Raw genomic sequence first — 26,141 nt, 5'->3', positions numbered from 1 at the left:
TGAATGGTTCTTTGTGTAACCAAAAATGGTTCTTCTATGGTGTCGCTTGAATAACCTTTTAAAGCACATTTATATTTTATATTTATATTTATAGTGTAGGGGTCGATTTTGGATACAGCCAATCTCTGATCCTGAAGACATTGATTAGCTTGTTCAGGTGTGTTTCATTAGGGTTGGAGCTAAATTCTGCAGGACAGTGGCCTTCCAGGACTGAAGCTGGCCATTCCTGGTCTAGCACATGGGTCTCCAATCTTGCTCCTGGAGGGCTGCCGTCTTTTAGATTTAAGCTCCAACTCCAATCAAATACACCACAACCAGCTAATCAAGATGTTCAGGGCTACTTAATAATTGCAGACAGTTGTGTTGGGGCAGGGTTGGAACTGACGTCTGCAGGACGGTAGTTCTCCAGGAGCAGGGTTGGAGATTCCTGGTCTAGCAAATGTTTTCATAGAAAAATACTGGCAGTGCAATGGAATGCAAAAACATGTTCTGTGTGAATAACCACAAATATATCTATCCAGTGCATAGAAAACAATAGAAAAGCAATGCACAAACACGTTCTGTGTAAACAGCCCTTTAAAATGGTATAGCTAGAAGCTTTGACAAGAGGCTTGATCAGAAATTTAACAGTGTGTGCCTTATATCAAAGACTTTTGATATACTAAGATGGTGCACTCATTGCTATGAATGGGAGAAAGTTCAATGTGAATCATGACAGAACAAGTCCCGCCTTCTAAATAAAAGAGCCAGTCACCAGCTGGTAAAGTCATTGCATCACTCCATCTGCTGTTAGTAATGCCAGTTGCTATAGAAACAGACAGTTTTCTGAGATGCATGCATAGGGGTGCACATGTGCATTGGCTGCGGCAACTTTAAATATGCGCTTTTTATTTTAACACTGTTTGAGCATAAGAAATGGGGGGATTGTTCATGTCAGATTTTGTTGCTGATTTGAAATATTATTTGATTGTATGACCAGCATCTTTGAGATTTTAGGATTTCCACACTGAAGTAGATAGGACTTGGTCTTGCATGCCAGAAATAGCTGACTGAAAGCATTGCAAATGTGGCCACTGATTGAACAGACTTTCCTTGAAAAGGTCTGTGCTTTAACAGCTACTTAGTGACTAACTAATACTGTCCCGCCTATTACTGGGAAACTGGGCTAATTTAGGTAACAGATTAGGTATTTTTGTTTCACGGTATGAGGTTTGATCACCGTAAGCTATTGTTTAATGCCAAAAGCATGCTTCTCATGATTTTTTTAATTACATTTTAATTAGGGATGCACCGATATGTATCGGTCGATAACTTGCGCGTTTTGTCAGTAAAGCCGGTTCTGTAATCAGCGGTAAATGCCATCAGGTGCGTGATTTCACGTTGAGCCGTATATACTACACACAGCCGTTGTTCACTGAGGAGCTGCGCACATTCACACTGATAATGAACATTGATTTGCGCAGCTCGTCGGTAAACAACGGCTGTGTGTAGTATATACGGCTCAACGTGAAATCACGCACCTGATGGCATTTACCGCTGATTACAGAACCAGCTTTACTGACAAGACGCGCAAGAATGATCGGCCGATTCATATCGGTGCATCCCTAATTTTAATTTTAATAAATGATAGAATGACTTCCATATGCTGTTAGTGATATGTGCATTCGTTGACTATGACAGTTAACAGTTTACTTCCAGTTGCCTTTACCACTACTTAATAAATGAATAAACCAATTATGAATAACCAATATTGCTTATTAACCCCAAAGTATGAGCAATGTAAAACAACACCAGATATCCTAGGACTCCGTTAACCCATGGTTTAGAACAGTGGTGTTATGAGGATTCCGGGGGCCTGTGATTGTCAATTCTTCTCTTTTCTGACACAGCTGAGTAAAATGGATGAGAAAAAATGTAGGGTGGGACTTTGTCCATTGGGAATAATCAAATAAGAATGCTTTTTAACCCACCTATGATATTACATTGCTGAACAGTAAACACAGTTGATGAACAAAGCTGATATTATGCAGTTGCTTCAATAGCATTAAAAAAGAGCATAGACAATTAAGAGAAAGACAGGTTGAAACGTTGCAAGTAAATGAGACAATTGTACCATCTCCTGGCTGCAATAAGGTGTTGCAAATAACTATGGTGAGATCCACTCATATTTGCTTTTTAAGGACAGCATAATGCAATAATAATGTCCTGTTTATGACACAGTTTGGTAACACTTTAGATTATGTAAGATTATACCCTAATCTAAAGTGTTACCCTCGAATTATATATATATACAGTCATGTGAAAAAGTTAAGACTGTTTCAGAACATAATAAAAAAGGATCCATCCTTGGCAGGTCTTAAAATTTAAAATTAAACCTCAGATAAACATCATCACATGACATATCACACAGTGTCATTATTTATTTAAGAAAAATACAGCCAAGAGGAAAAGGCCATGTGTGACAAAGTCGGACAACCTATGAGTCAATTGCCTGTAGATTCACTTTTAGCAGCAATAACTCGAAGCATTCATTTTCTGTGACTTTATCAGTCTCTGACATTGTTCTGGAGGAATTTTTGACCACTCTTCTTTTCAACATTGCTCCAGTTTATTAAGGTTTGTGGCATTTGCTTATGCACAGCTCTCACCACAGCATTTGAGTCAGGATGAGCTCTGGACTTTGACTGGGCTATTGCAACACCTTGATTCATTTCTTTTCAGCCATTCTGTTGTAGATTTGTTGTAGGTGTGCTTGGGATCATTGTCCTGTTGCATGACCCAATTTTTGCCCAACTTTAGCTGTCGGACAGATGCCCTCACATTTGACTCTAGAATATTTTGATATACAGAGCAGTTCATAGCCAACTCAATGACTGTGAGGTGTCCAGGTCCCGTGGCTACAAAACAAGGCCAAAATTATCAGCCCTCCTCCAGCATGCTTGTCTTTTGGTATGAGGTGTTTGTGCTGATAAGCTCTTTAGGTTTTCACCAAAGTTGGCGCTGTGCATTATGGCCAAACATCTCTACTTCGGTCTCGTCTGTTCAAAGGACATTATTCTAGAACAGGGGTTTTCAAACCTGTCCTGGAGCCTCCCCTGCCCTGCACATTTTGTATGTCTCCCTTATTAGGCACACCCAATTCAGGTCTTGCAGTCTCTACTAATGAGCTGATGATTTGAATCAGGTGTATTAGATGAGAGAGACAAGCAAAATGTGCAGGGCAGGGGAGGCTCCAGGACAGGTTTGAAAACCCCTGTTCTAGAAGACTTGTTTTGTTTAGATGCAACTATGCAGACCTAAACTGTGCTGCCATCTTTTTCTTTTAGATAGAAGAGGCTTTCTTTTGCTAAGCCTTCTAAACATGCCATTTTTGTCCCATATTTTTCTAATGGTATTGTCATGAACTTTATCATTTAACATGTTAACTGAGGCCTGTAGAGTCTTGGGTTGTCTGCCATTTCTCTGAGCATTACACGGTCTGATCTTGGGGCGAATTTTCTGGGACGTCCACTCCTGAAAGGAGAGGTGTCTGTTTTAAATGTCTTCCACTTGTGAATACACTTCAAATTTTTTGGAAACGGCTGTAATACTCTTCTTAGATTGATGGCAGCAACAATGTGTTGTCATGTGTTGAGGTTTCATTTTCCAAATTTTAAGACCAGCCAAGGATCTTTTTTTTTTTTTGATGATGTCCTGATACGGAAAATCATGGAATTCAATAGGGTGTCCTAACTTTTCACATTTATTTTCTAATTTTAGCCTTAGGCATCTTTATAATGCGTGTATAAATGCACATACATAAACACAAACTATTATAAAGAGGCTTGAGGGTAAAATCGACTGCTTTGGGCAGCTGTCAATAATTGTCAGTTATTGGCCATTATACCAAAATGTCTGACTGTAGAACATCACCAGTCACAGAAACATTTAAGTTCAGCCCGTCATTCTTTAATTATGGGCATTTGAATAAATCTTAATTACCCATACTTCCAACTTGAAAATCTTTTCTATTAAATATAAACGTATGACATACTCTGCAGTAAAGATGTAGTCATAGCCATGTGAGATGGTTGAATTTTTCATATACTGACATCTGCTACTAATTAAGATAACCCCCTTTTTTGGGGGGCAGCCGTGGCCTAATGGTTAGAGACTTGTAACCCAAAGGTTGCGGGTTCGAGTCTCATGTGCGGCAGGGATTGTCGGTGGGGAAGGTGAATAACCAGCACCCTCTCCACCCTCAATACCACGACTGAGGTGAGTCCCTTGAGCAAGGCACCGAACCCCCAACTGCTCCCCAGGCGCCGCAGCAATGGCTGCCCACTGCTCCGGGTGTGTGTTCACGGTGTGTGTGTGTGTTCACTACTGTGTGTGTGCACTTGGATGGGTTAAATGCAGAGCACAAATTCCTAGTATGGGTCACCATACTTGGCCTCACTTCACCTCCTTTCCTTTTCTTAAAGTTAGACAAGCCTTGAACAATTAGTCAGAACTTTATTAAAAAAATTAGTTCCGAACGACAAATATTGAGTTCATTAATAAGAGAAGCACCTCCCCGATGGAGCAAAAGCCAACACTGTACATCTTCAAAAAGAACAACTATACAAATTAAATATAGTTCACCCAAAAATGAAAATTGTCATTTACACAACCTGTTAAACACAAAACATGACAATTTGAAGAACATTGGTAACTAAATAATTTCTGGTACACATTGACTTCTGTTTGGAAGAATAATACTATTATGGAAGTTAATGGCTACAAGCAACATTTTTCAAAACATTTTGGGCTCAACAGAAGAAATAAATTCATACAAGTTTGAAACATAAGGATAAGTGAGTTTTAATTTTTGGTGATTTATCCCATTTAAATCAGCAGCCTTTAGAGTTAAATGTCATGTTTTTAACCATGCAAATTCTAACATGGGTCCTTACATCTATTATCAGTGCAAACATCAAATCTAAATATATATGCAAGGAACTGAATTTTAAGAAACTAGCCCTTTGGATTAACTATTGTTAGTAACTCAAGATTTTCATGAAACTTAAAAACCAACAGCACTACTAGTAATCCCTTGACTAAACTCAGTCAATATTCTTTTCAGAAACCAGTCAAACAACTCTTTTAGAAAATTTATTACAAGCTTTAAACAGAAGAGAACATAGAAAATATTTACAAGACAATACAACATGTATAAAAAGCTACAGTGAACAATGTTAATGTGCAGCAATGTAACGCGTTATAAAAAGAAACAAACTAGCTTCACACGTGACCCGGATTCTTAGTTTGTCATTAATCGGTTAAAAAAAAAAATAGCCAACATAAAACAGGCTTTCTGCATTAACGTATAAACCTTTCCTCAAACATTTTTTATTCTTTAAAAAAAAAACAAAAAAAAAAACTTTGTTGTTAAAAACAACTAACAGCTGACCTTTCGAGTATCGTACATACAGGCTACTTTAGGATATTTAATAGTCAGGAAGGGAGACATTTAATCAGAATCTGAATCAAGAGTATAGGTCACAGGTTTGGCAGTACGTGCAACTCGGCTTCTCGGAGCTGCAGATGTCACTATCTTCTCTTCCAGGTGAAAGCTGTCATCGTCATCCCAGCTCTTTGCTTTCTGAAATGGGGAATGAAATCAGGATTAAACTATCAAGCTTTTAAAAAAGCTACTATAGCTATGGCTACAACTCTGTACTAGGGATGCCATGAAGAAATTTGTTATATCTTTACTTTTTTTTTTTTTTTTTTTTTAAACATACACTTAAAAATATTCATTATTTTTACAACAATAAAATAGTATGACGACCTTTTATTAAACATGAGAATTATGAGATTTGGTATTGACTAGTGCAACGTTGATGTTATTAACACTAATTTTGCACAACAGTAAAGGGCAATAATACCTTTCCAGCAGTGCTTTTGCCCTTGAGGCGAGCCATGAGATTGCCACTGTCAGAGTCTGAGCTGTCTGACTGGTCACTGCTCAGAGCGGGCTTCCTCTTTTTGGCTGGTTTCTTCTCAACCACAGCAGGGGCTGCGCTATCCGAGTCAGAAGACAGTTTGAGAGCAGCAGGCTTCTTGGTGGCTTTGGTTGTTTTAGGGCTTTTCTTGGAGAGCACATCAAGGATTGAGGGCTGTTTTGCATCTACAAAAAGCATTCATTAATTATTTAATAGGAAAATACTACATAATGACAAAGTACAGGCCATTCATTACTAAAACAAAGAATTTACACTTCAAAAATATGCAGTATTTCACAAAAGTGAGTACACCCCTCACATTACAGCAACCATTTTAGTACACCTTCTCAAGGGACAATACTATAGAAATGAAACTTGGATATATTTTAAAGTAGTCAATGTGCAGCTTGTATAGCAATATAGATTTACTGTCCTCTGAAAATCACTCAACATAGAGCCATTGTCAAAATAGCTGGCAACACAAGTGAGTACACCCTAAGTGAACTCGTCCAAAGTGTCAATATATTGTGTTAGCACCATTGTTATCCGGCACTGTCTTAATCATCCTGGGCATGGAATTGACCAGAGATGCACAGGTTGTTGCTGGGATCCTCTTCCACTCCTCTATAATGACATCACAGAGCTGCTGGATGTTAGACACATGGTGCTTCTCCACCTTACGTATGAGGATGCCCCAAAGGTGCTTAATTGGGTTCAGGTCTGGAGACATACTTGGCTACCCCACCATTTCACCTTCCTCAACAAGGCAGTTGTCATCTTGGTGGTGTGTTTGGGATCATTATCATGTTGGAAAACTGCCGTTCAACCTAGTTTCTGGAGGGAAGGCATCATGTTCTGCTTCAGAATGTACAGTACATGTTGAAATCCATGTTTCCCCTCAATGAACTATAGCTCCCTAGTACCAGCAGCACCAGACCATGATGCTACCACCACGCTTGACTGTAGGTAAGACAATTTTCTTGGTACTCCTCACCAGGGCATGCTGGACACCATCTGAGCCAAACAAGTTTATCTTGGTCTCATCAGACCACGACTCACACACACACACACACACACACACACACACACACACACACACACACACACACACACACACACACACACACACACACACACACACACACACACACACACACACACACACACACACACACACACACACACACACACACACACACACACACACACACACACACACACACACACACACACACACACACACACACACGTCTGTGTCTTTTTCGTTTCTGTGTTCGAATCCGTGTTGGTTTGGGTGAATCACTGATTCACTAAGCCATTCATAAAAACGAGTCATTTGATTCGCTCCTGAAGGATTCAGCTGTTTTGAAAGAATCGTTTGAATGACTCAGTGATTCAATAATGAACACTGCTGCCACTTGCTGGCGGTTTTGTTTCACATCATATGTTCTTTTCCAACATATTTCTATATTCAGAGTTTTGTGTTTAGAACAATCTCATAACATTATTTATGCAATTATAAATACAGTCTATATTTATAAATACCACATCTAAATACCACTTCATGCAGCTTCTGTGCAGTGCTAAAATGTTTTGTTTACATTAGTATTCAGAGAAAAATCTTGTCTGTTTTCATTTACATCTTTTTGTTTATGAAATTGATTTTTTTGTAGAATTGAATTATAAACTAACAGAATACTGCATGGTATCGTGATACTTCAGCTGGTATAGTATCGTAAGTCATTTTTATGGTATCGTGACAACTCTACAAGATACACAACTTTGTATGGTCATGTCAAGCAGACAAAAACAAACATGAATAGGACATGTTAAACAACATATTGCTGTAATCACTTAGGGTGTACTCACTTTTGACAATAATGGCTGTATGTAGAGTTATTTTCAGAGGACAGTAAATTTATACTGCTATACAAGCTGCCCATTGACTACTCTGCTATAGAAATGAAACTTGGATATATTTTATTGTCCCTTGAGAAGATATACTAAAATGGTTGCTGAAATGTGAGGGGTGTACTCACTTTTGTGAGGTACCATAGGTTCTTTACTGGCATTTAGAATTCATTTAAGAACCTTTAACATCTACGGAATCTTTCCATTGCACAAAAACAATTGAGTGGAAAAAAAAAAAGTTTAGATTTTTAAAATGCTCCTCACACCAAGAAAATTTTATGCCATCACTGTCCTTGTGGAACTTTAAGTTTAACTTTAATAAAATTCCTCCATTCTCTGAAAAGGTAACATTCAAATACCTGTTGCTTTCTTCTTTGCAGCAGCACTTGTCTTTTTTGCGGCAGGTTTCTTGGTGGCTCCTTCAGCTGTTTTCTTCACTGGTTTAGGGGCCGGCTCTTGGCTGGTCTCAGAATTAGCTAGTTTAACAAGAAGAGTGAACAAGTAAACCAACTACCAGGTGATCAATTTACAGACAAATCTACAGAAATGATCTGTGATTGGCAGAAAGCTATGTGGTACTTACAGTCAGACTTGCTGCTAGCTTCAGGTTTCTCTACTTTTGGTTTGCTGGCTTTCGCTGGTGCCTTTTTCCTGAAAGAATCAAGAAAATATTATAGAATAATATAGATAGTCATAATAGACAACAGGCAAGATCAATGAAGCAAAAAGGTAGAAGAGCGGTCAGTCTTACACAACAGGTGCAGGAGGAGGGGAATCCATGTCACTATCAGGTGCACCGCTGGGTTCTGGGTTGAAGGAATCATCATCATCATCATCATCAATGACGGCACGCTTTTGTTTAGTGCTTTTCGGCCAGTCATCAAACTCATCTTCACTGCTTGACAGACTGTACTTCTTTTCAGCTGCAGCTGCAAAGACACAACTCAATTTTTTTTTATGTTTTCCAATTTACTTACAGAGATCCCACACTTTTGTCAAATGGATTTCCATGATTTGCAGTCTCTACTTGATGTAGATGTGGCCAAAAATTAAGATTAAATTACAAGAGCTTGGGTGCGTGGTTTTCAAACTTTTGAGAGCGACCCTATTTTTTCCTTTTTAAACTGACGCGACCCCATTATGTGTATATACACAGGGGTGCACATAAGTGGTCCGCATGTGCGATCAAAATAAGAAAATGCGTTGTGTAAACAAGTTTAGAGAGCGCATTTGCGTACCGACATGGTTGACAGCTGTTAATGCACAATTACCATTTTAGGTCGACAAACTGTAACACTGTATAAGATTTCTACTCTAACTGAAAGCATAATTCTAGGCTATTCGCTGCCGTTTTCAAAGCACAATGCAAAAATGTGACATTTCTTTCACTGACGCTCTTTAATCAGAGGCGCTAAACCCAGGCCCGGTTCTACGGGGGTGCTTGAGGGTGCTAAACACCCTCAAACGAAATCAATAGCACCCTCACTTAAAGCTGTGATAATGTTATTTTATTGCAGATTTAGATAACAATCCAGTGCACAATCGTTAAAAAAAAAAAAACGATTTATTTTTCGGCTGTAAGCATTAACAATGCCCTACCATATTGTAACGCATCAAAGCAGTCAATTAGAGCGTTGCATTTCAGCCCCGGTCGACTGGCCGACTTTTTTACACCTCTAGTTGCTGGGCTTCAAGGCCAATTTTCACGTCAAAGTTCAGAGGCGGGCGGGCACCGGTTTATCTGTTTTTGGTTTCTCCTTATTTGAATATTTTAGACATCCATAAATTATGGTGAAGAAAAAAAGGTCGCGCTGGTGGAAACAACAGGAGACTTCACTTTTGCTTTCACTTTCGAGACCGTTACAGACAGCAGCGCAGCTGGAACAGATCCGCGCTCAAGCACACAATATGCTGAAAATTGCCACAAAGATAAATAACACTGAATGTGTCGGGCCGGAAAGAGTAAAGCTTATTTAAATTATATATTAATAAACTAGTGTATTCTGAGTCAGCGTAACAAAAATCCTTTTTGGATGCGCCTTTAGAGAGAAATTTATCTATCTCATGATGAATCATGATGATTTGAGTAGGCAAACTGATCAAACAGACAGTCTACCGCTGGGCGCTGTTCGTTAAAAATAATAAAAATACAATAAAAAAACAACTTATATTTACGAACAAATATGCTCCAAACGTTTTTTTCTAAATTAACTTAATTAAAAATAAAACGAAACTAATTATCAATTTGCCATTACATTAGTATTTTAATTTTAAAATCTGGCTCAGGACGCGCGACATCAGTGGTAGACCGGCTCCAGAATTAAATCCCTGAGGCTGCTTTCACATTTATATTTTTGCCCCGTACATTACTTTGATATCACTGTGTTACTCACTGCTATTTCGAGAATGAATCCAGCATAAATATTCAGATGTAATTCCCTAAACATGGCAGCGTGTATTAGTGTTGGGCGATATGCTCAATTTTCATATCGCCCTATCGTCAGCCTGAGAGATCGCCGATACACGATACTATCGTGCTAATTTAATTAATTATCTATGTACTAAATTCCTTATTCGTTTTGTAAAGGTAGACTTTTCTCTTGACATATGATTAAGTTGTGCATGTACAGAGCGCTGACTGTAGATCTGCCGGAGTTGTTCAAGTTACTTTCGGTTTCATTCTCTGCTATCGTCAGTGAGTGAGTTGTAAATGTGCGTGCCAGAATGTAAATGAATGAATCTTTCTTTACCCGTCATATTGCGAGTATGTTACCGCTGTATGTCTGACCGTTATCATGAGGGTGATGTTGTAGTTCAGTTCATATTGAATGCGGAGAAGTGATGCGCGTGTAATTCACGTGCGTATGTTTAGCGCCATTTGATCGCATCGTAATTCTAATTAACGCCTATAGACGTTACTGAGATGAATGTTTATGTTTACTATATACAGACTGATTATGATACATTGTAATTAATTCAGCCTGAACCAGGTTTTACTACCTCTGTTATCCTAATGACTGCAATGTAAATATAATATAACACTTCCTTTAGAATCAGTGAATCTACCACCGTACTGTATGATGAAAATCTCCCATTTTCACTGCACGAGGTGCGTTAAGGCGCTGTGGCCTCTCTATGCGTGTGTTTATACCGCGGCAAGTTTCTGAAGCATCCTAGAACAGACTCTCTGTGCTGCATTGCTAAAGTTAAGTTCTTTGTTGACGGATAATAATAATAATCGTCTAACTATCGCCAAAGCCATCAGCAACAGGCGATATCTCTGACTATCGTCGATACACGATACTATCGTCTATCGGCACAACCCTAGCGTGTATGTGTCCGAAAAAAGACAGTTTCATACAAATTCTGAATGGACTGTAGTCTGGAAAGTGTAGGCTACAATACGCGGTCCCTTTATTATCATCACTAAAAGCACTGAATTTATAGAGATCTCACAAAATTTCGTTATAATAATCAATAAAGCTTTCTAAACTACACATTGACTACGTTTACATGGACACCAGTAATCTAATTAATGACCTTATTCTGAATAAGACAATAATATGATTAAGCTGTTTACATGAGTTGCTTTTAGAATATTCCTTTCATGTTCCCGTTTTACATGTTATAGTACATAGATCGATTAATGACACACATCATTGCGTCCACACGCGACGCTATCAGTTCATCTTCCTTATAGACTTTTGGATGTTTGGGTTTTAATTTTACAAAAGCTTGAAGTGGCACTGGACATATGCAACAAATATTTTAGAATGTGTGAGTTAAAATTTGCCGTGGTCGCATTTGTGCGAGTGCGTGCTGTGCTGCTCCAAAGCGTCTGATCCATACAGCGAGCGTTTCAGAGCCAGTCAGTTTTTAGGACAAAAAAAAAAAAAACACACGCAAGCACAGTCACCGAAAGCCAGTTTAGTTTTACTTTTTTTGTTTGTTTTCATTTTGAAAACCCTGTTATCTTTGCCGTTTACCTCACATTACGCTTTGGAGGCTTTCTTTTATTTTATTTTTTATTAATTATTTTGATTGCTCAGTGTTTGCGCGCCCTGTAATAAATTGTTTAGTCGGCATATAACAGCATGTGATGGAGTCCATGCCTCGTCTTATTAGTTTTTGTTAATAAATGCTATATAAGCTAGTTTTAATTTATTTTTGTTATGCTGTTTAATTAAAAATAACAAATCCATCTTTTAAGAATTTGTTTTAATCTTAAAATTGATAGGTGTAGCCTTATATATGCAAGCAAAACCAAGATCATGAATTCGATAGTAAAAGTAAAAAGCATCCTAAGACATTCCAATAGCGGAAATGCCGTTCACAAAATTAAAATAAATACTTACAAATTATACTAATGAAAAAGGGGGTTGAATGTTAAAAACGTTTCCATAAAACTAAAAATTATGATAACAAACTAGGCTATTTATCAGCAATGAGCATTGATTAAGCCCATGTTGTAGCAAAATATAAATAAATAAAAATGAAACCAAAGCGCAACCAACTGAGAGCGTTATGCCGCGTTCCAGACAACCCGTTACCCGTGTTTTTCCAAACTTCTACCCGTGAAAGTGCACTGGAACGGCACTCAAACCCGTGAATTCCCACCCGTGAACTCGTACTAGATCGACGACGTACTCCCAGTTCCGAGTTCTGACGTGACATAGCCCGAGAAACAACAATAAAGCCTCTAGGGGTGCGGTGTTCAGTGGCACACGGTGGAAAAATTGAGTTTAGGACAATATAACGTTGCAATCAAATTATTAATACTATAAAAATAATAAATGCTTGGCGTGACTTGCCTGGAACGCTACAAAGTCCTGAGTCGTGGTTTGAACACGTGATTAACGAGCTCAAAAACCTGCCTGGAACGCAGCATTAGTGTGTATCCTGTCACAAAATGTGGCGAAAAGTCCTACACAAGGGGAATAGTCTGATTAAGGTGTGTACATGTCTTCCATAATGCGACTAAAATAGGAATACTCCACCTGTCTTAATTCGATTTGTGTTTACTCCGATTATGACTTTAGTCGGATTAAATTAATCAAAAATCTCAGTTTACATGGTTGCTTCTTAATCAGAGTATTGTCTTAATCGCGTTAAAATCGGAATATTGTTGTCCATGTAAACGTACTCAATGAGTCTTGTATTTATCGCGCCATCCCCCCCTCCTACCCCCTAATGTCGCCTGTGGGTATAAGTTTAGAGCACCCTCATTAATTTAGGAAGCACCCTCAGTGATTAAGTTCTGGAACCGGGCCTGGCTAAACCCACCTGGGGCCATAAACTTACTTGCCGGCAACCCGGCAAATATCATCATTTAAATTTTGGGAGTAAACATGCATGAAGATTTTTACCTTTGCGCCCTCTCTTCTCTCTTGGAGCCACTTCCTCAGGGATAACCATCTCAACGTCAGATTCAGACAATTCCTCCTCAGAAGACATGGAGTGCTTCTTCTGGACTGGTTTAAAGGAGAGGGTGGTCTGCTTTCCTGATTTTGAGCCTGACACAGAGACAAGATGAAACCTTAAAATCAATTTCATGATACTGTACCCGATAGGTCCTTTCAACATTGCACCTTACAGGCCTACAATGGACTGAAATGGTTAACCAACAGTATATTCATTAAAAGGTTGTATCAGCGATTTCTAGCCTGAAACATAAAGTGTCAATTTCAGCTGACCTTTCTTCACGATCCGCTCGCTGCCTGCCCCATAAATTGTCTGTGAAAAAAACGCGTCTCTCTGGTCAGCCTAGGGTCCGAGATATGCCAAAAAAAAAAACAATCGGCACTACCAACCTTTCCACAGATGTAAACAAACAGTGTTCCAACCAATCAACATCAGGGGTTTGGTGTTGTGGACTTTCGTACTGGTGCAGGGATGTGAGGGAGGCGGAGCGAAAGTCCACAACACCAAACCCCTGACGCTGATTGGTTGGAACACTGTTTATCTGTGGAAAGGTTGCTAGTGCCGATTGTTTTTTTGGCATATCTCGGACCCTAGGCTGACCAGAGAGATGCGGTTTTTTCACAGACAATTTATGGGGCAGGCAGCGAGCGGATCGTGAAGAAAGGTCAGCTGAAATTGACACTATGTTTTAGGCTAGAAATCGCTGATACAACCTTTAAATTCAAATGTTCCTATTAAAGTAACATGGTCAAGTAGAATGGGAGCCATTTACACTGGAGCTTACAATACATCCCATGTCATCTGCTGGAACGCCACTCTCTCATGAAATATGAATATTTTTCTTACGCAAATGTATCACCTCACTTCAGAAGGCCTATATTAAATCCTGTACTTTTATGGTGCATTCATGCACTTTATTGGGCTTCAAAATCTTGACCACCATTCACTGCCATTATAAAGCTTGGAAGAGCCAGGACATTTATGACCCTGGACCACAAAACCAGTCTTAAAGTAGTAGTTCACTTCTAGAACAAATTTACAGATAATTTTCCCTTGTCATGCAAGATGCTCATTTCTTTTCCCTTATTCAGTCGTAAAGAAATTATGTTTTTTTGAGGAAAACATTTCAGGATTTCTCTCCATATAGTGGACTATGCCGCCAAGGTTGAGCTTCCAAAATGCAGTTTAAATGCAGCTTCAAATGGCTCTAATATATATATATATATATATATATATATATATATATATATATATGCTAGATATTTTTTTTTGAAAATAAACAATGTATATACACTTTTTAACCTCAAATGCTCATCTTGTCTAGCTCCGTGTGAACTGTGTATTCCGGTTCAAGACAGATGTCCTTCATTACTTTGGTAGTACTGAACCATTGTTTACAAAGTGAACACGCAAAGATCAAATGTCCTTTACCAAAAAAAAAAAAAAAAAAAAAAAGTGAAACAGCGATGTAGGGCGATTTTGAAGCTGGATTACAGTTAGGGTTTCAACATATACCCTAACTGTAATGAACGAGGAATACACAGAGCTCATGCAGAGCTACACAAGATGAGCATTTGAGGTTAATAAAAAGTATAAAAATTGTAATTTTAGAAGAGCCTTCTTTCTCAGCTGGGATCATTTAGAGCCCTTTGAAACTGCATTTGGAAGTTCAAACTCAGGGGCACCATAGAAGTCCACTATATGAAGAGAAATCCAGAAATGTTTGCATCCAAAAAAAATAAAATAAATAAAAATTATATATGACTAAAGAAAGACATCTTGGATGACAAATTATCTGTAATTTTTTGCACTGAAAGTGAACTACTTTAAGCAGCATGAGCATATTTGTAGCAATAGCCAAAAATTAGGATATCAAGTAAAGAACATGTTCCATGAAGATATTTTGTAAATTTCCTACCGTAAATATCAAAACTTAATGTTTGTTTAGTAATATGCATTGCTAAGAACTTCATCCGGACAACGTTAAAGGCGGTTTTCTCAATGTTTTCTATCTTAGATTGCAGAATTTCAAATCTTTTAGTGGAAAGCTTATTTATTCAGCTTTCAGACAACAAATCAAAAAAAAATGTGACCCCTATGACTGGGGTCACATTTTTAATATAACATGACTGCATTCATCTGAAAGAAAAAGTCATATATACACCTAGAATAGCTTGGGGATGAGTAAATCATGGGATATTTAAAAATTGAGTGAACTATCCTTTTAAATATTTCTCAACTACAGAAAAAGCAGCCCATAGACATCCAATTTGATCCATTTTCTTATAGAACGTCTGTCTTACTTCTGCCTTTAGCCGGCTCTTTTTTGATCTTCTTAGCAAGTCTTGCAGCCAGTCCCATCTCAGTGCCATCAGCTGCTGTGTCTGCCTCATCAAACTCCATCTTCATCACCACACCAGCCTCTTTCTAAAAATACAAAAGTATTCCCTCAGGATCAGCTAAACTTATAAATGTCTGCTGTAAAACCAAACTAAACTGAAGAAAACTACTAATGAAAAATCCACTTGAGTACAGTGATCAATCAGAGATTTGCATATGTGCTGTCTATGCACACATGCAAACCTCATTCTGCACACACATACCTTCCCAGCTTTGCCTTTTTTGGCTCCCTCCTTCTTAACAGCCTGGACCTTCATGGTGCTGGTGATGCGGGGAATGACGCGGCGGCCCTGTGGGGTGGGCATGGTCTCGTTCTTTACCTTCACCACCTTTGATCTGCCCACTTTACCTTTCACCACAGGCACTGCATTCTGTGACTCTAACTCCTTCTGTTCCAAACGCTACATGCAAACACAGAAAACCATTCTCTTACAAAATCACTTATCACACTGAAATGTTAGGTTAGAAAACTTTACAATTTCAGCCATTTTAATGAAAATTGTGCCTCTCTTCATACAAAGCAACTGCAGTACAAGATGTTTACTATACAAGCTTCTACCAACAGTAAATTATGATCCGCATCTTGTTTACCTCCAGCTCTTCAGTAAAGGCTGCCAGATCCTCTTTCCACAGATCAGCAGGCGCTTTCATCTTGAGCGTGTTCAACTCTGTCATCTGCAGAACAAATGCATCAGAACCTTTGTAAACTCCACTGCTTTGATAAATGGAAGTACAGCTGGTGATTTAGTAAAGACTTCTAGTCACCTTAGCATCTCTCTGTCTGCACAGCTCTTCTTTCTTTTCTTTGGTCAGGAACCACATGGGCATGCTGAGCAGATAGTTATAATCAGGACCAGATGTGTCCTCTTTTTCCTTCTCCTCATCATCCTCCCCAGCATCCTCCTCTGCATCCTGCCAGACACAATGAAAATGATATTAATGCAGTTAACAGACAAAACAAAAAGCATTTAATTTAACAAATGTGTAGGGTGTACCTTCTCCTGAGCATCTTTCCATGCCTTAACAGGGTCCGAGTCATAGCCCATCTCCTGAAGCATGCGGATCAGCTCCTTCTTAGGTTTATTTTCTAAAAATAATAAAAAGTAGTAGCTTCATATCAGAAGATCTAAAGATAGTTACTTTGAAGTCTGTATTTTACTATATTAACACCTAGGGATGCACAATATACAGTTTTTCCCATTAATTTCCTAGACTCTAGTGGCTAGCCAGAGTTTCAAACTTAAGGGTAGAAGTAGCTCATAACTTGGAGATTTAGGAGAAAATCTTAAATAAAAGGTGTGTCAGTCCTAAATTTAGGACTCCCAATACTCTAAAGAGTATTTCACAAAGCGTTTTAGCACTAAAACTAGCTCCTAAATCTGAAACATTAGGAGCAGTTAAGAGGACTCCTAAGTCACTAAGACCAATTCCCAACTATCCTATAATGACCGTTGCTGGCAATCTGCCTTGGAACTTAAACTTTAGAAACACTATTTATTTGCGCACATTTTTTGTTCAAATTTTCCTTTAGTTATATCCTTGCTTTTATTAACAAGTTGGGCAAGTAACAGCTGTGTCCAGTTTGGTTTTCTTTTACACATGCATATCTTATCAGTCATGATTATTCTATTCTGTTAATAAAAAAGGCTGTTTATATGCATACCAGCTAATTGTTTATGAGAAGCACACAAGTAATATGCTGATAATCAGCTGAACATATACTGGTTTCATTTGTGACACTCAGCCTGCATTTTAAAATCTGGATGGCAACATTTAAAAAAAAAAAAAACTTAAAACTTCTCTATTCCTTAGTAATCTCAGCAGCTTTGGGAATAGGTTTTAAGAGAAAACTCTTACCTAAAAAAAACCTTTGACTACTATTTATGAGAACTCTTAGTGGTAAGATAATGTTTTGTGAATACGGGCCCTGTTTTCTACAACTTTCACTTAGGAGCAAAATTCTGCCTTCACACTTTCACAAAGACACACACAAACAAAAAAAGAGATTTGAAATTTGTGATAATTATTGATATCAACTGATGTGTGACCCTATCACCCAGCCCTATGTGAAACCAAAGACAAAAAAGAAAACCAAAGAAAGTCTCACCAATGACCAGCGTGCCCTGGATCTTCTCCAGAATGAATCGGGCCTGGTTGGAAAGTTTGGTGCTTTCAGCTCCCAGCATACCTAGCAGCCAGTCTTTCCTGAGGACGTAATACTTCATTCTGAGCTCAAAGAAATCCTTCAAGATGTCCTGAACAGACTCGTACTTCATCAGACTGCCCACATGATCAAACAATACCTGCATGAGAAGAATAAGATGGAAGACAACAAATGATTTCAGAATTGGGCCAAAAAAAACAAATGCATAAAAAAAAAATGGATGCATAGTGATATAAAATGTGGTGTGTTGTTCACCATGGAGTGACAGGTGAGCAGATTTTGTAGTTTGAAGACTTTGTGAAGTCCAGCTGCCTCAGCCTCTCTCAGGCGCTCCTCTGTCATCTTAATGACGAAACGCACTGTGGTGTCTGTATGATACTCCTTATAGTCTGTGATCAAAGGAGGAACCTTGTCTGTGCCGTTCAGCATCGCCTCCAACACATTCTCCTTATAGGCCTGAAAGATAGTGTTATTCACCATTTATTCCAAAGAAAATGTTTGCCAATTTTAATTTTGTGAAGGAAACACTAGGATACATTGGTCTGAACATTTTAAACCCTAGCAGCCACTGCTAAAAGGCTTAGTTGCACCAATGATGTCATCCTGAATGTTTACAACCCCTACTCGCCACATACAAATTGGTGTATAAGTCCTGCGAGAAAAGATTAACACACCTGTGTCCAGGTTTTGATTGGCAGCTCAGTGATCTCAATGGTGGTAGAGTCAATGATGGCCACCTCTCCATTATTCACATACTGATTCTTTGCCAGTTCGTCCATGGTGCCTTTGAACCCCTTATAGCTGGGCAGCTAGACATATAATAGACAAAAGTAGTACAGTGTCAACAAAATCTGGTTAAGAATGTGCATTAAGTATGCATTTATGGTAAATAAATGCAAACATTTATTTTTACCATGGGAAGTGCCTCTTCGCCATTGAGCAAGCGGTGAATATTGTTAATGATCTCTCGCAAGTCATAGTTGGGAATGCGGCTGGCCCATCCTGTGCCGATGCCCTCACCTCCATTAGCCAGCACCAGAGGGATGATAGGTATGTACCACTCTGGCTCCACTCGCAAATTATCATCGTAATTGTACTTCAACAGGTTATCGTCCACAGCAGGGAACAGCAGACGAGCAAGTGGACTGAGAATAATCAAAATGATTTTCTTTTACACCACTAGCTACACAATTTTTCATTAGTCATAACTATTAGCCATGTACGTCTGAATACCTAAGCATGGTAAAGATGTATCTGGGGCTGGCAGAGTCTTTGCCTCCATGCAGACGTGTGCCAAACTGACCCAGAGGCTGAAGCAGGTTCAAATTATTACTGCCCACAAAGTTCTGAGCAAGACCCACAATGGTCATCATGAGAGAGACCTGAGGAATAGAAAAACATTTAAAGAGTTGTATAACGTGAAAGCTACCAGGTTCACTGGTTTTATATTATAGTCATTACAGTACTTAAAGATATTTTAGCACAATTTCAAATTATGTATTTTTAGATATACAGTTGAGGTCAAAAGTTTACATTCCCTTTCTGAATCTGCAAAATATTTTACCAAAATAAGAGATTATGGAAAATGCTTGTTATTTTTTTTATTTAGTACTGACCTGAAAGATATTTCACATGAAAGATGCTTACACATAGTCCACAAGAGAAAAGAGTTGAATTTATAAAAACGACCCCGTTAAAGAGTTTACATCTCATTGATTCTTTATACGGTGTTCTTACCTGAATGATCCACAGCGGGTTTTTTTTGTTTTGTTTAGTGATGGCTGTTCATGAGTCCCTCGTTTATCCTGAACAGTTAAACTGCCTGCTGTTCTTCAGAAAAAAAATCCTTGTTGTCCCACAAATTCTGTGTATTTGAACCCTTTCCAGCAATGACTATGATTTTGAGATCCATCTTTTCACACTGAAGACAACTGAGGGACTCATGTGCAACTATTACAGAAGGTTAAAAGGCTCACTGATGCTTCAGAAGGAAAAAACATGCATTAAAAGACGGGGTTGAACACTTAAACATAATGCAGAATTTCATATTTTGCCTACATATCATATTTTTCCATTTAGTACTGCCCTTCAGAAACTACAGAAGACAGTTACAAACTTCCCAGAAGACAAAACAAGTTAAATTTACCCTGACCATCAAATTCAAAAAGTCTTGAACCCCCAGTTCCTAATGCAGTTTTTCCTTCTAGAGCATCAGTGAGCATTTGAACCTTTTGTAATAGTTGCATATGAGTTCCTCAGTTGTCCTCAGTGTGAAACGATGGATCTCAAAATTATACAGTCGTTGTTGGAAAGGTAAAATACACAAAAAGCAGGAAAACCAAAGAATTTATGGGACGTGAGGGATTTTTCTGAAGAACAGCAGGCAGTTTAACTGTTCAGGACAAACAAGGGACTCATAAACAACTAACTCTAAACAAAAAAACACAGCTGTGGAACATTCAGGAAAGAACACAGTAGTAAGAATCACTTCTTAAATTTACCAGAAATTATTTCTCACCTCTCCATGGTGGTATGCTGACATCTCAGCCACTGATCCAGCCAACTGAGCCACTTTCACCTCTCTCTTATCATTCCTCTTGAAACAGCAGAAAAGCACTTTCCTTTGGCCTGGTTTTAGCCCTGAAACAAACACATACATACTTATTACTTCTCTGTATCTTTGTTCAATAGTTCTTTGCTTAAAAATAAAAATAAAAAAAAATCCTGCCTCTTTGTTTCGAGCACAGCTTGCTTCATGCTTACTTTTATATGCGTTACAATATGGAATTAATTTACACTGACTTTAAGAAAATAGAAGAGGCAGCATAACTGCATTATTCTACTAACTAATTCGTAATAGACTTTACGACTACCCAAAATAAATCAACATCATAACGCTGGGGAAATTCAGGGTTTCTCACCATCCACCAAGCAGGGGATTGATCTCTCGTTGTCAGAGTTGGAGAACAGAACAAGCTCTTTATTGATAAAGTCGTGGTAGGTGAGGGAGGTCGTTGTTTGTCCATATAGGTACTCCTGCACAAAGCAAAAAATAAGGTCATGCTTTCTAGTGGCACACAAAAGCCAAAAAATCTATGTTGCTGTTTTTTTTTTTTTTTTTTTTTTAAATGGTACCTCAGGCAGGTTGTGTTCTCTGCGCTGACGTCTGTTGATCATGAAGCTGGTCAGCCATTCCTTCCTCTCATCTACCATCTTCTTGCTAAAGGCCTGCAGATAGACACAAAAAGGCATAAACATCTTTAGGAAACTTGAAGTTGCCCAAGTGTGTCCACTACAAATCTAACTGAGACATGGTTACCAGGGTGATAGCTTCATCATCTGCGGGCCCAGAGTACTTAAAAGGAATTCGATGTCTTGTCATATCTGAAAAATACTCTTTGGCCTCCTTAGATGTGCTGGTACCCAAACCTGTTGAGAGATAGATTTATAAAAAAAAAAAAAAAAAAAAAAAAAAAAACCACACAACATGTGAGATGTTTACAAATGACTAATTTTGCATGCACATTTTAATAGCATGTTCAAATGTTATTGTAAACACCCTGGTGCTGGTGACTAGAGGTCGACCAATATGGGTTTTTCTATAGCCGATGCCGATGTTTACAGGTCAGGGTCAGCCGATTGCTGATATGTGCTGCAGATTTTTAGGGCCGATATCTTGAAGTTCTTCCCTTTATTTGCATTCTAAAATGTCACACTAATAATAAGTGGATGCACATTTCTAAACTTAACATCATGAACAATGAACACAATGAACCATCTTTCGGAACTTGATTTTGTGCACTGCACAGTATTATTATAAAAGATTTAACCAAAAATCGTGTCCCACTTTATATTAGGTGGCCTAAACAACTATGTACTTACATTTAAATTAATAATTTGGTACAGTGCACTTATTGTGTACATGTTTTTATATTGTATTTAAATATTTTTTTTTAAATCTATATGTAATTACATTTGTAATTAATTTTTTTAATTACCACTGTTGAACCAACCCTTACACCCTAACCCACCCTGAAACCTACTCATACCACCAAACCTGCCCCTAACCTTACCCATATCCCACCTTAATAGAAGCAAAAGTGTTTTGCAATGCAATATGACCACATTAAGTACATTGTACTTTTTTAAATACATAATAATAGGCCAAATAATATAAAGTGTTCTTACTTTTGACGACAAAATAAAGCATAATCAGGCAATAGTGTAATCTGCCTGCCACCCACCCGCACCTATATCTGACGTGCCTGACTTAAAATCGGCGCTACTAAACACGGATATCGGCCGATGCCGATATAGATATATATAAAAAAGGCAAATATCGGCCCAATATATCGGTCGACCTCTACTGGTGACCTTATCTGTGCCCCCTTCACTTTCTACAACACTTGCACACATAAGGACAGAGTAAAAACACTGCTTACGTTTGCCAGTGGACTACCACAGGTGTTTATGACAAACCTTTGTAGTATTTGATCTTCCAGGATTTGAGGCTACTTTGTTTGTCCTTCCACTCATTGAACTCTGGGATACTGTAGAAAGAAAGCTCCTGCTTCTTATTGGATGCCTAGAGAGCAACGACACCAGCAGTCAATGAAACATTTCCACAACAAGCATTTTTACATATTGTTGGAAGTTGGAATCTACCTTGATGATAGGAGTGATGAACTCTTCTAGGAAGTTGTGGTGCAGCAGAGACGGCCAGTTATGATGGATGAAGTTGATGAGAAGACCTTTAATGTGAGATCCGTCTTGATCCTGCAAAAATCACCCTACATATATAAACACAATCTACACCTACCCTATATTCTGTAACAGGCACACTATGTACAGTCTGACCTGATCTGTCATGATCATGAGCTTGCCATAGCGCAAACTCTTGAGTGACTCTGGGTCACTGTAGTTCTTTCTGTACTGCAGACCAAGGATCTTTATGATGTTATTGATCTCAGCATTCTCCATGATCTGCAAACATTAAGTAGAAATTAATACATTATAATTTGATGGTCTGTAATTGATACAACCCTATGAAGTGGTCTATAAAATAGGGCTGGACGATTAATCGAAAAATAATCGAAATCGACATTCAGAACCTATAATCGTTTAAATTTTTCCAGGAAGATTATTTCAATTACTTTCCCTTTAAAAAACACAAGCACTCCGTTACGTTATTCCGCCGACATGTCGATGGAGAGCTTAAACAGTATTTATACAGTAAAAAGTATTTACAGGATATACAAGGGTAATTTTATTTAGAGGAGATACTGCTTATTTTAATATGAAAAACATTGAAAATTATTTATTTTGTTTCCAATAGTGCAAGTTATTTATTTTCACTAATTTAAGAAAAATGTGACTTTTCGTTTTAAGCAATGCTTGCTTTAATTTCAGTTGTTCAACACTGATGTTCAATTAATAATCATAGATCGTAGATAGTGTGTTTCCTTCAATTATTTTAAAATCAAGTAATGCACCCTTCATCCAAAAATCTCTCGCTTGTAATATGTGAACATATTTACTGTACAAAACTTGTCAGTGAACTATGAGGGCAAAAAATTATTATTATATAAATATAATTAAATATAATTTTATTAATAAATAAAATAATCGTTCATTAATCGTAATCGGGTTAAAATGTTCAATTAATCGAGATTTTGATTCTAAGCCAAATTGCCCAGCCCTACTATAAAATGCTTTTCAATTTATTTACCTGCTTGTGCGATGCCTCTCGAACGTTGAGCATTTTACCACGCAGAGGGAAGACACCATAGCGATCACGTCCCACCACCCCCAGACCAGACACGGCCAGAGTTTTGGCCGAGTCTCCTTCTGTCAGGATCAGAGTGCAGCTAGTGGAGTTCTTCCCACCTGAAACAAACCAATCATCCTGAAACGAACATCCAGGCTGAAAGTGTTCTAAGATTTTAACAGCACAGCAAACCATGTTACCTGCATCGTTGGCGTCATCCAACTTGGGCACTCCCTTAATCTTGGTGTGTTTGACAGCAGAGCATTTCTTATTGAGCTGAGCCTGGGCTTTAAACTTCACCCAGTTCATTATGCTCTCCACAATTCCACAGCTATTAGCCTACAGACAAGACACAAAGAAACAAATTAGTTGAGTTTAATACAGCAGTAAAAATATCTTAAATCATAATCTACCTGCTAGTGATGCATTACGACTAACATTTCAGTAAACTGTACCAATAAGAGTAAAACGTAACACTTCTCGATACTAATTTTACCAATGCATACCAATTTGGAACCATGTAACTTTAACTACATTAGTAATATTTAGGTCCCATCAAGTAATGCATTAACATTAACAATGAGCAACACATTTGCTACAGTATTCATTTTACAACAATAAAAACAACTTTAACAACAGTGTTATTTCATGGTAACTCGGGTCAATTAAATATTAACAGATACAAGCTTAAATTTTAATAATGCAAGCAAATGTTGAAATTAAAATTAAGAACTATAAATGCATTAAGTGTTTTTCATTTTTCATCTTAATTAGTTAACTAATGTAAACAAATGCAACCTCACTGTAAAATGCTATCAAATAATTATATATAAAACAATTGATATCAGTCGTCCCATCCATTGCTATGGGTACTGCCACGTCAATCATCTAAATTTTTTTTTTTAGTATCGACATGGTACCAAAGTAGCACCATTACCTGCAAGCCTGTTTAATCTTAAACTATTTGCGCTGGTAAAGCAATGCATTTTAAATTTAAAAGATGCTCATTTACTACTGATCATGACAGCAGTAATACATCAAATATTAGAGAGGAGCATTTAACCCAGATTACAAGCACTTAATCTATCCCATGATTTCATACAGCACGGTTCAGACAATTCAAAATGGGTTACAAATTACATTTCTCACCTGTTTAACGAACTTGTCACTCAGAGAGCAGGTGGAACCGAAATTCTTCTGTTGCAAGGTCATGTTCTCTTTGGTCTGAGAGTCAAAGCTGGGGTTCTCAATCAGACAGTTCACAAACAACCACATGTGGTTCTTCACCTGCACACACAACCAGAACTTTACATCTGACCAGAAAATTAGAGTGCCATAATCTGAGATGTGTAAAGTGTGCTGATCATCTGGATGTACCTGGAAAGGTTTGACGGCCACACCAGCCTTGTTTTTCTTCTTCACAACTTCAATCAGTTTGGACACAATCTGGTCTGCAACATAGTCAGTGTGTCTGCCACCCTGAAACATACACCAACAAATTTAAAGCACTCTCCACTGTCAACTTAAAATATCCATGGTTTACAGATCAACATAATTTAATATAATTTTAGAGTTAAGGCCCTATGAAAACAATACAGCATGTACACCAATGGATGTTAACATTCTTATTATGCTAATATCCAATTAATGTCAGATGGATTTTGAGTAGATATCAGTGTCTTTATTAACAGATTAGGGGGCAAGAAAAAAAAAATCAATAATATCTCTCCTCTGCGCCATTATCATTGTTAGCTCTTACAGTTATGGCCAGCAAAGGATTTTTTTTTTTTAATGGAGAAGTGTTCTAAATAATTTTTCAGTCAGAGTGTAAGTAAAGATATGAGCTTTTGGCAAAATATTCACTGATGTTACGTAAATCTATGCCTTTTGGCACTCAGAGATTTTGCTTAGCAGAAATGGACATTTTCATACTATTTAATGTTTCAATTTTTATTCTCATGCATCAAGGATACACTATTGAGCTTCCACAAGAACCAATTGGGTTTGTTCTCATAAATACGCAAATAAAAGTCTAAATCAAGCAGTCATGTCTCTTCGGAAGACTTAAATTAAACCGCTTAATTCATATGGATTATAACTACAAACTTTTTTTGAACTTTAAGCTTCAGAGTTTTGGGTGAAGATAAGTCCTTTACGCATTTTCCATTTTGTGTGAATTAACCCTTTAATGCTAGTTATAAACAGGCCATTTGGAAAGGTTTGGTTAATGCAGAAATATTATCCTGAACATAGCGCCATATTTGCAAACCTGAAGATGTTTACCTTAGTCGTGGCGATGCTGTTTACAAAGCTGACTTGTTGGAACCCTTTTTCACTAAGGGTAAGACACACCTCCCAGCGCTCATTCGTAGACTCGTGAACTATTGTCAGGGGAGAACCAGTCTCGTCCACCTTATCCTTTAGATACAGGTCAACATAGCTTCGGAAATCCTTAACCTGAAAAGAAAATAAATTAAACAGATAGAAGATTCTGTGACTAAAAGAAACTGAA

At 37.9% G+C, this 26,141-nt stretch overlaps 1 protein-coding gene across 1 annotated transcript in view; it reads right to left on the bottom strand.

Annotated features, from left to right (window-relative positions):
* Nucleotides 1-5,386: 5,386 nt before the first annotated feature.
* top2a (DNA topoisomerase II alpha) overlaps nt 5,387-26,141 on the bottom strand; it is a 32,816-nt gene continuing 12,061 nt past the window's right edge. Inside the window, exons 8-35 of the mRNA XM_073827989.1 lie at nt 25,913-26,086; nt 25,007-25,108; nt 24,779-24,916; nt 23,830-23,968; nt 23,591-23,748; nt 22,720-22,845; nt 22,528-22,638; nt 22,342-22,447; nt 21,182-21,291; nt 20,998-21,090; nt 20,784-20,898; nt 20,381-20,502; nt 19,096-19,244; nt 18,776-19,007; nt 18,537-18,671; nt 18,118-18,318; nt 17,806-18,001; nt 16,694-16,785; nt 16,464-16,610; nt 16,290-16,373; nt 15,902-16,099; nt 15,602-15,725; nt 13,244-13,390; nt 8,629-8,806; nt 8,461-8,528; nt 8,237-8,353; nt 5,910-6,151; nt 5,387-5,623 (exon numbers count right to left, since the gene is read on the bottom strand). Coding sequence (XP_073684090.1) covers nt 5,492-5,623; nt 5,910-6,151; nt 8,237-8,353; nt 8,461-8,528; nt 8,629-8,806; nt 13,244-13,390; nt 15,602-15,725; nt 15,902-16,099; nt 16,290-16,373; nt 16,464-16,610; nt 16,694-16,785; nt 17,806-18,001; nt 18,118-18,318; nt 18,537-18,671; nt 18,776-19,007; nt 19,096-19,244; nt 20,381-20,502; nt 20,784-20,898; nt 20,998-21,090; nt 21,182-21,291; nt 22,342-22,447; nt 22,528-22,638; nt 22,720-22,845; nt 23,591-23,748; nt 23,830-23,968; nt 24,779-24,916; nt 25,007-25,108; nt 25,913-26,086 — 3,936 coding nt within the window. The 3' untranslated portion in view covers nt 5,387-5,491. The remainder of the gene's footprint in view (nt 5,624-5,909; nt 6,152-8,236; nt 8,354-8,460; nt 8,529-8,628; nt 8,807-13,243; nt 13,391-15,601; nt 15,726-15,901; nt 16,100-16,289; nt 16,374-16,463; nt 16,611-16,693; nt 16,786-17,805; nt 18,002-18,117; nt 18,319-18,536; nt 18,672-18,775; nt 19,008-19,095; nt 19,245-20,380; nt 20,503-20,783; nt 20,899-20,997; nt 21,091-21,181; nt 21,292-22,341; nt 22,448-22,527; nt 22,639-22,719; nt 22,846-23,590; nt 23,749-23,829; nt 23,969-24,778; nt 24,917-25,006; nt 25,109-25,912; nt 26,087-26,141) is intronic.

This window comes from Garra rufa, chromosome 22 (genome assembly GCF_049309525.1).
Source record: "Garra rufa chromosome 22, GarRuf1.0, whole genome shotgun sequence".
Classification (NCBI taxonomy): Eukaryota; Metazoa; Chordata; class Actinopteri; order Cypriniformes; family Cyprinidae; genus Garra; species Garra rufa.
The sequence above is the reverse complement of the archived record's forward strand: the minus strand, read 5'-3'. Positions and strand labels throughout refer to the sequence as shown.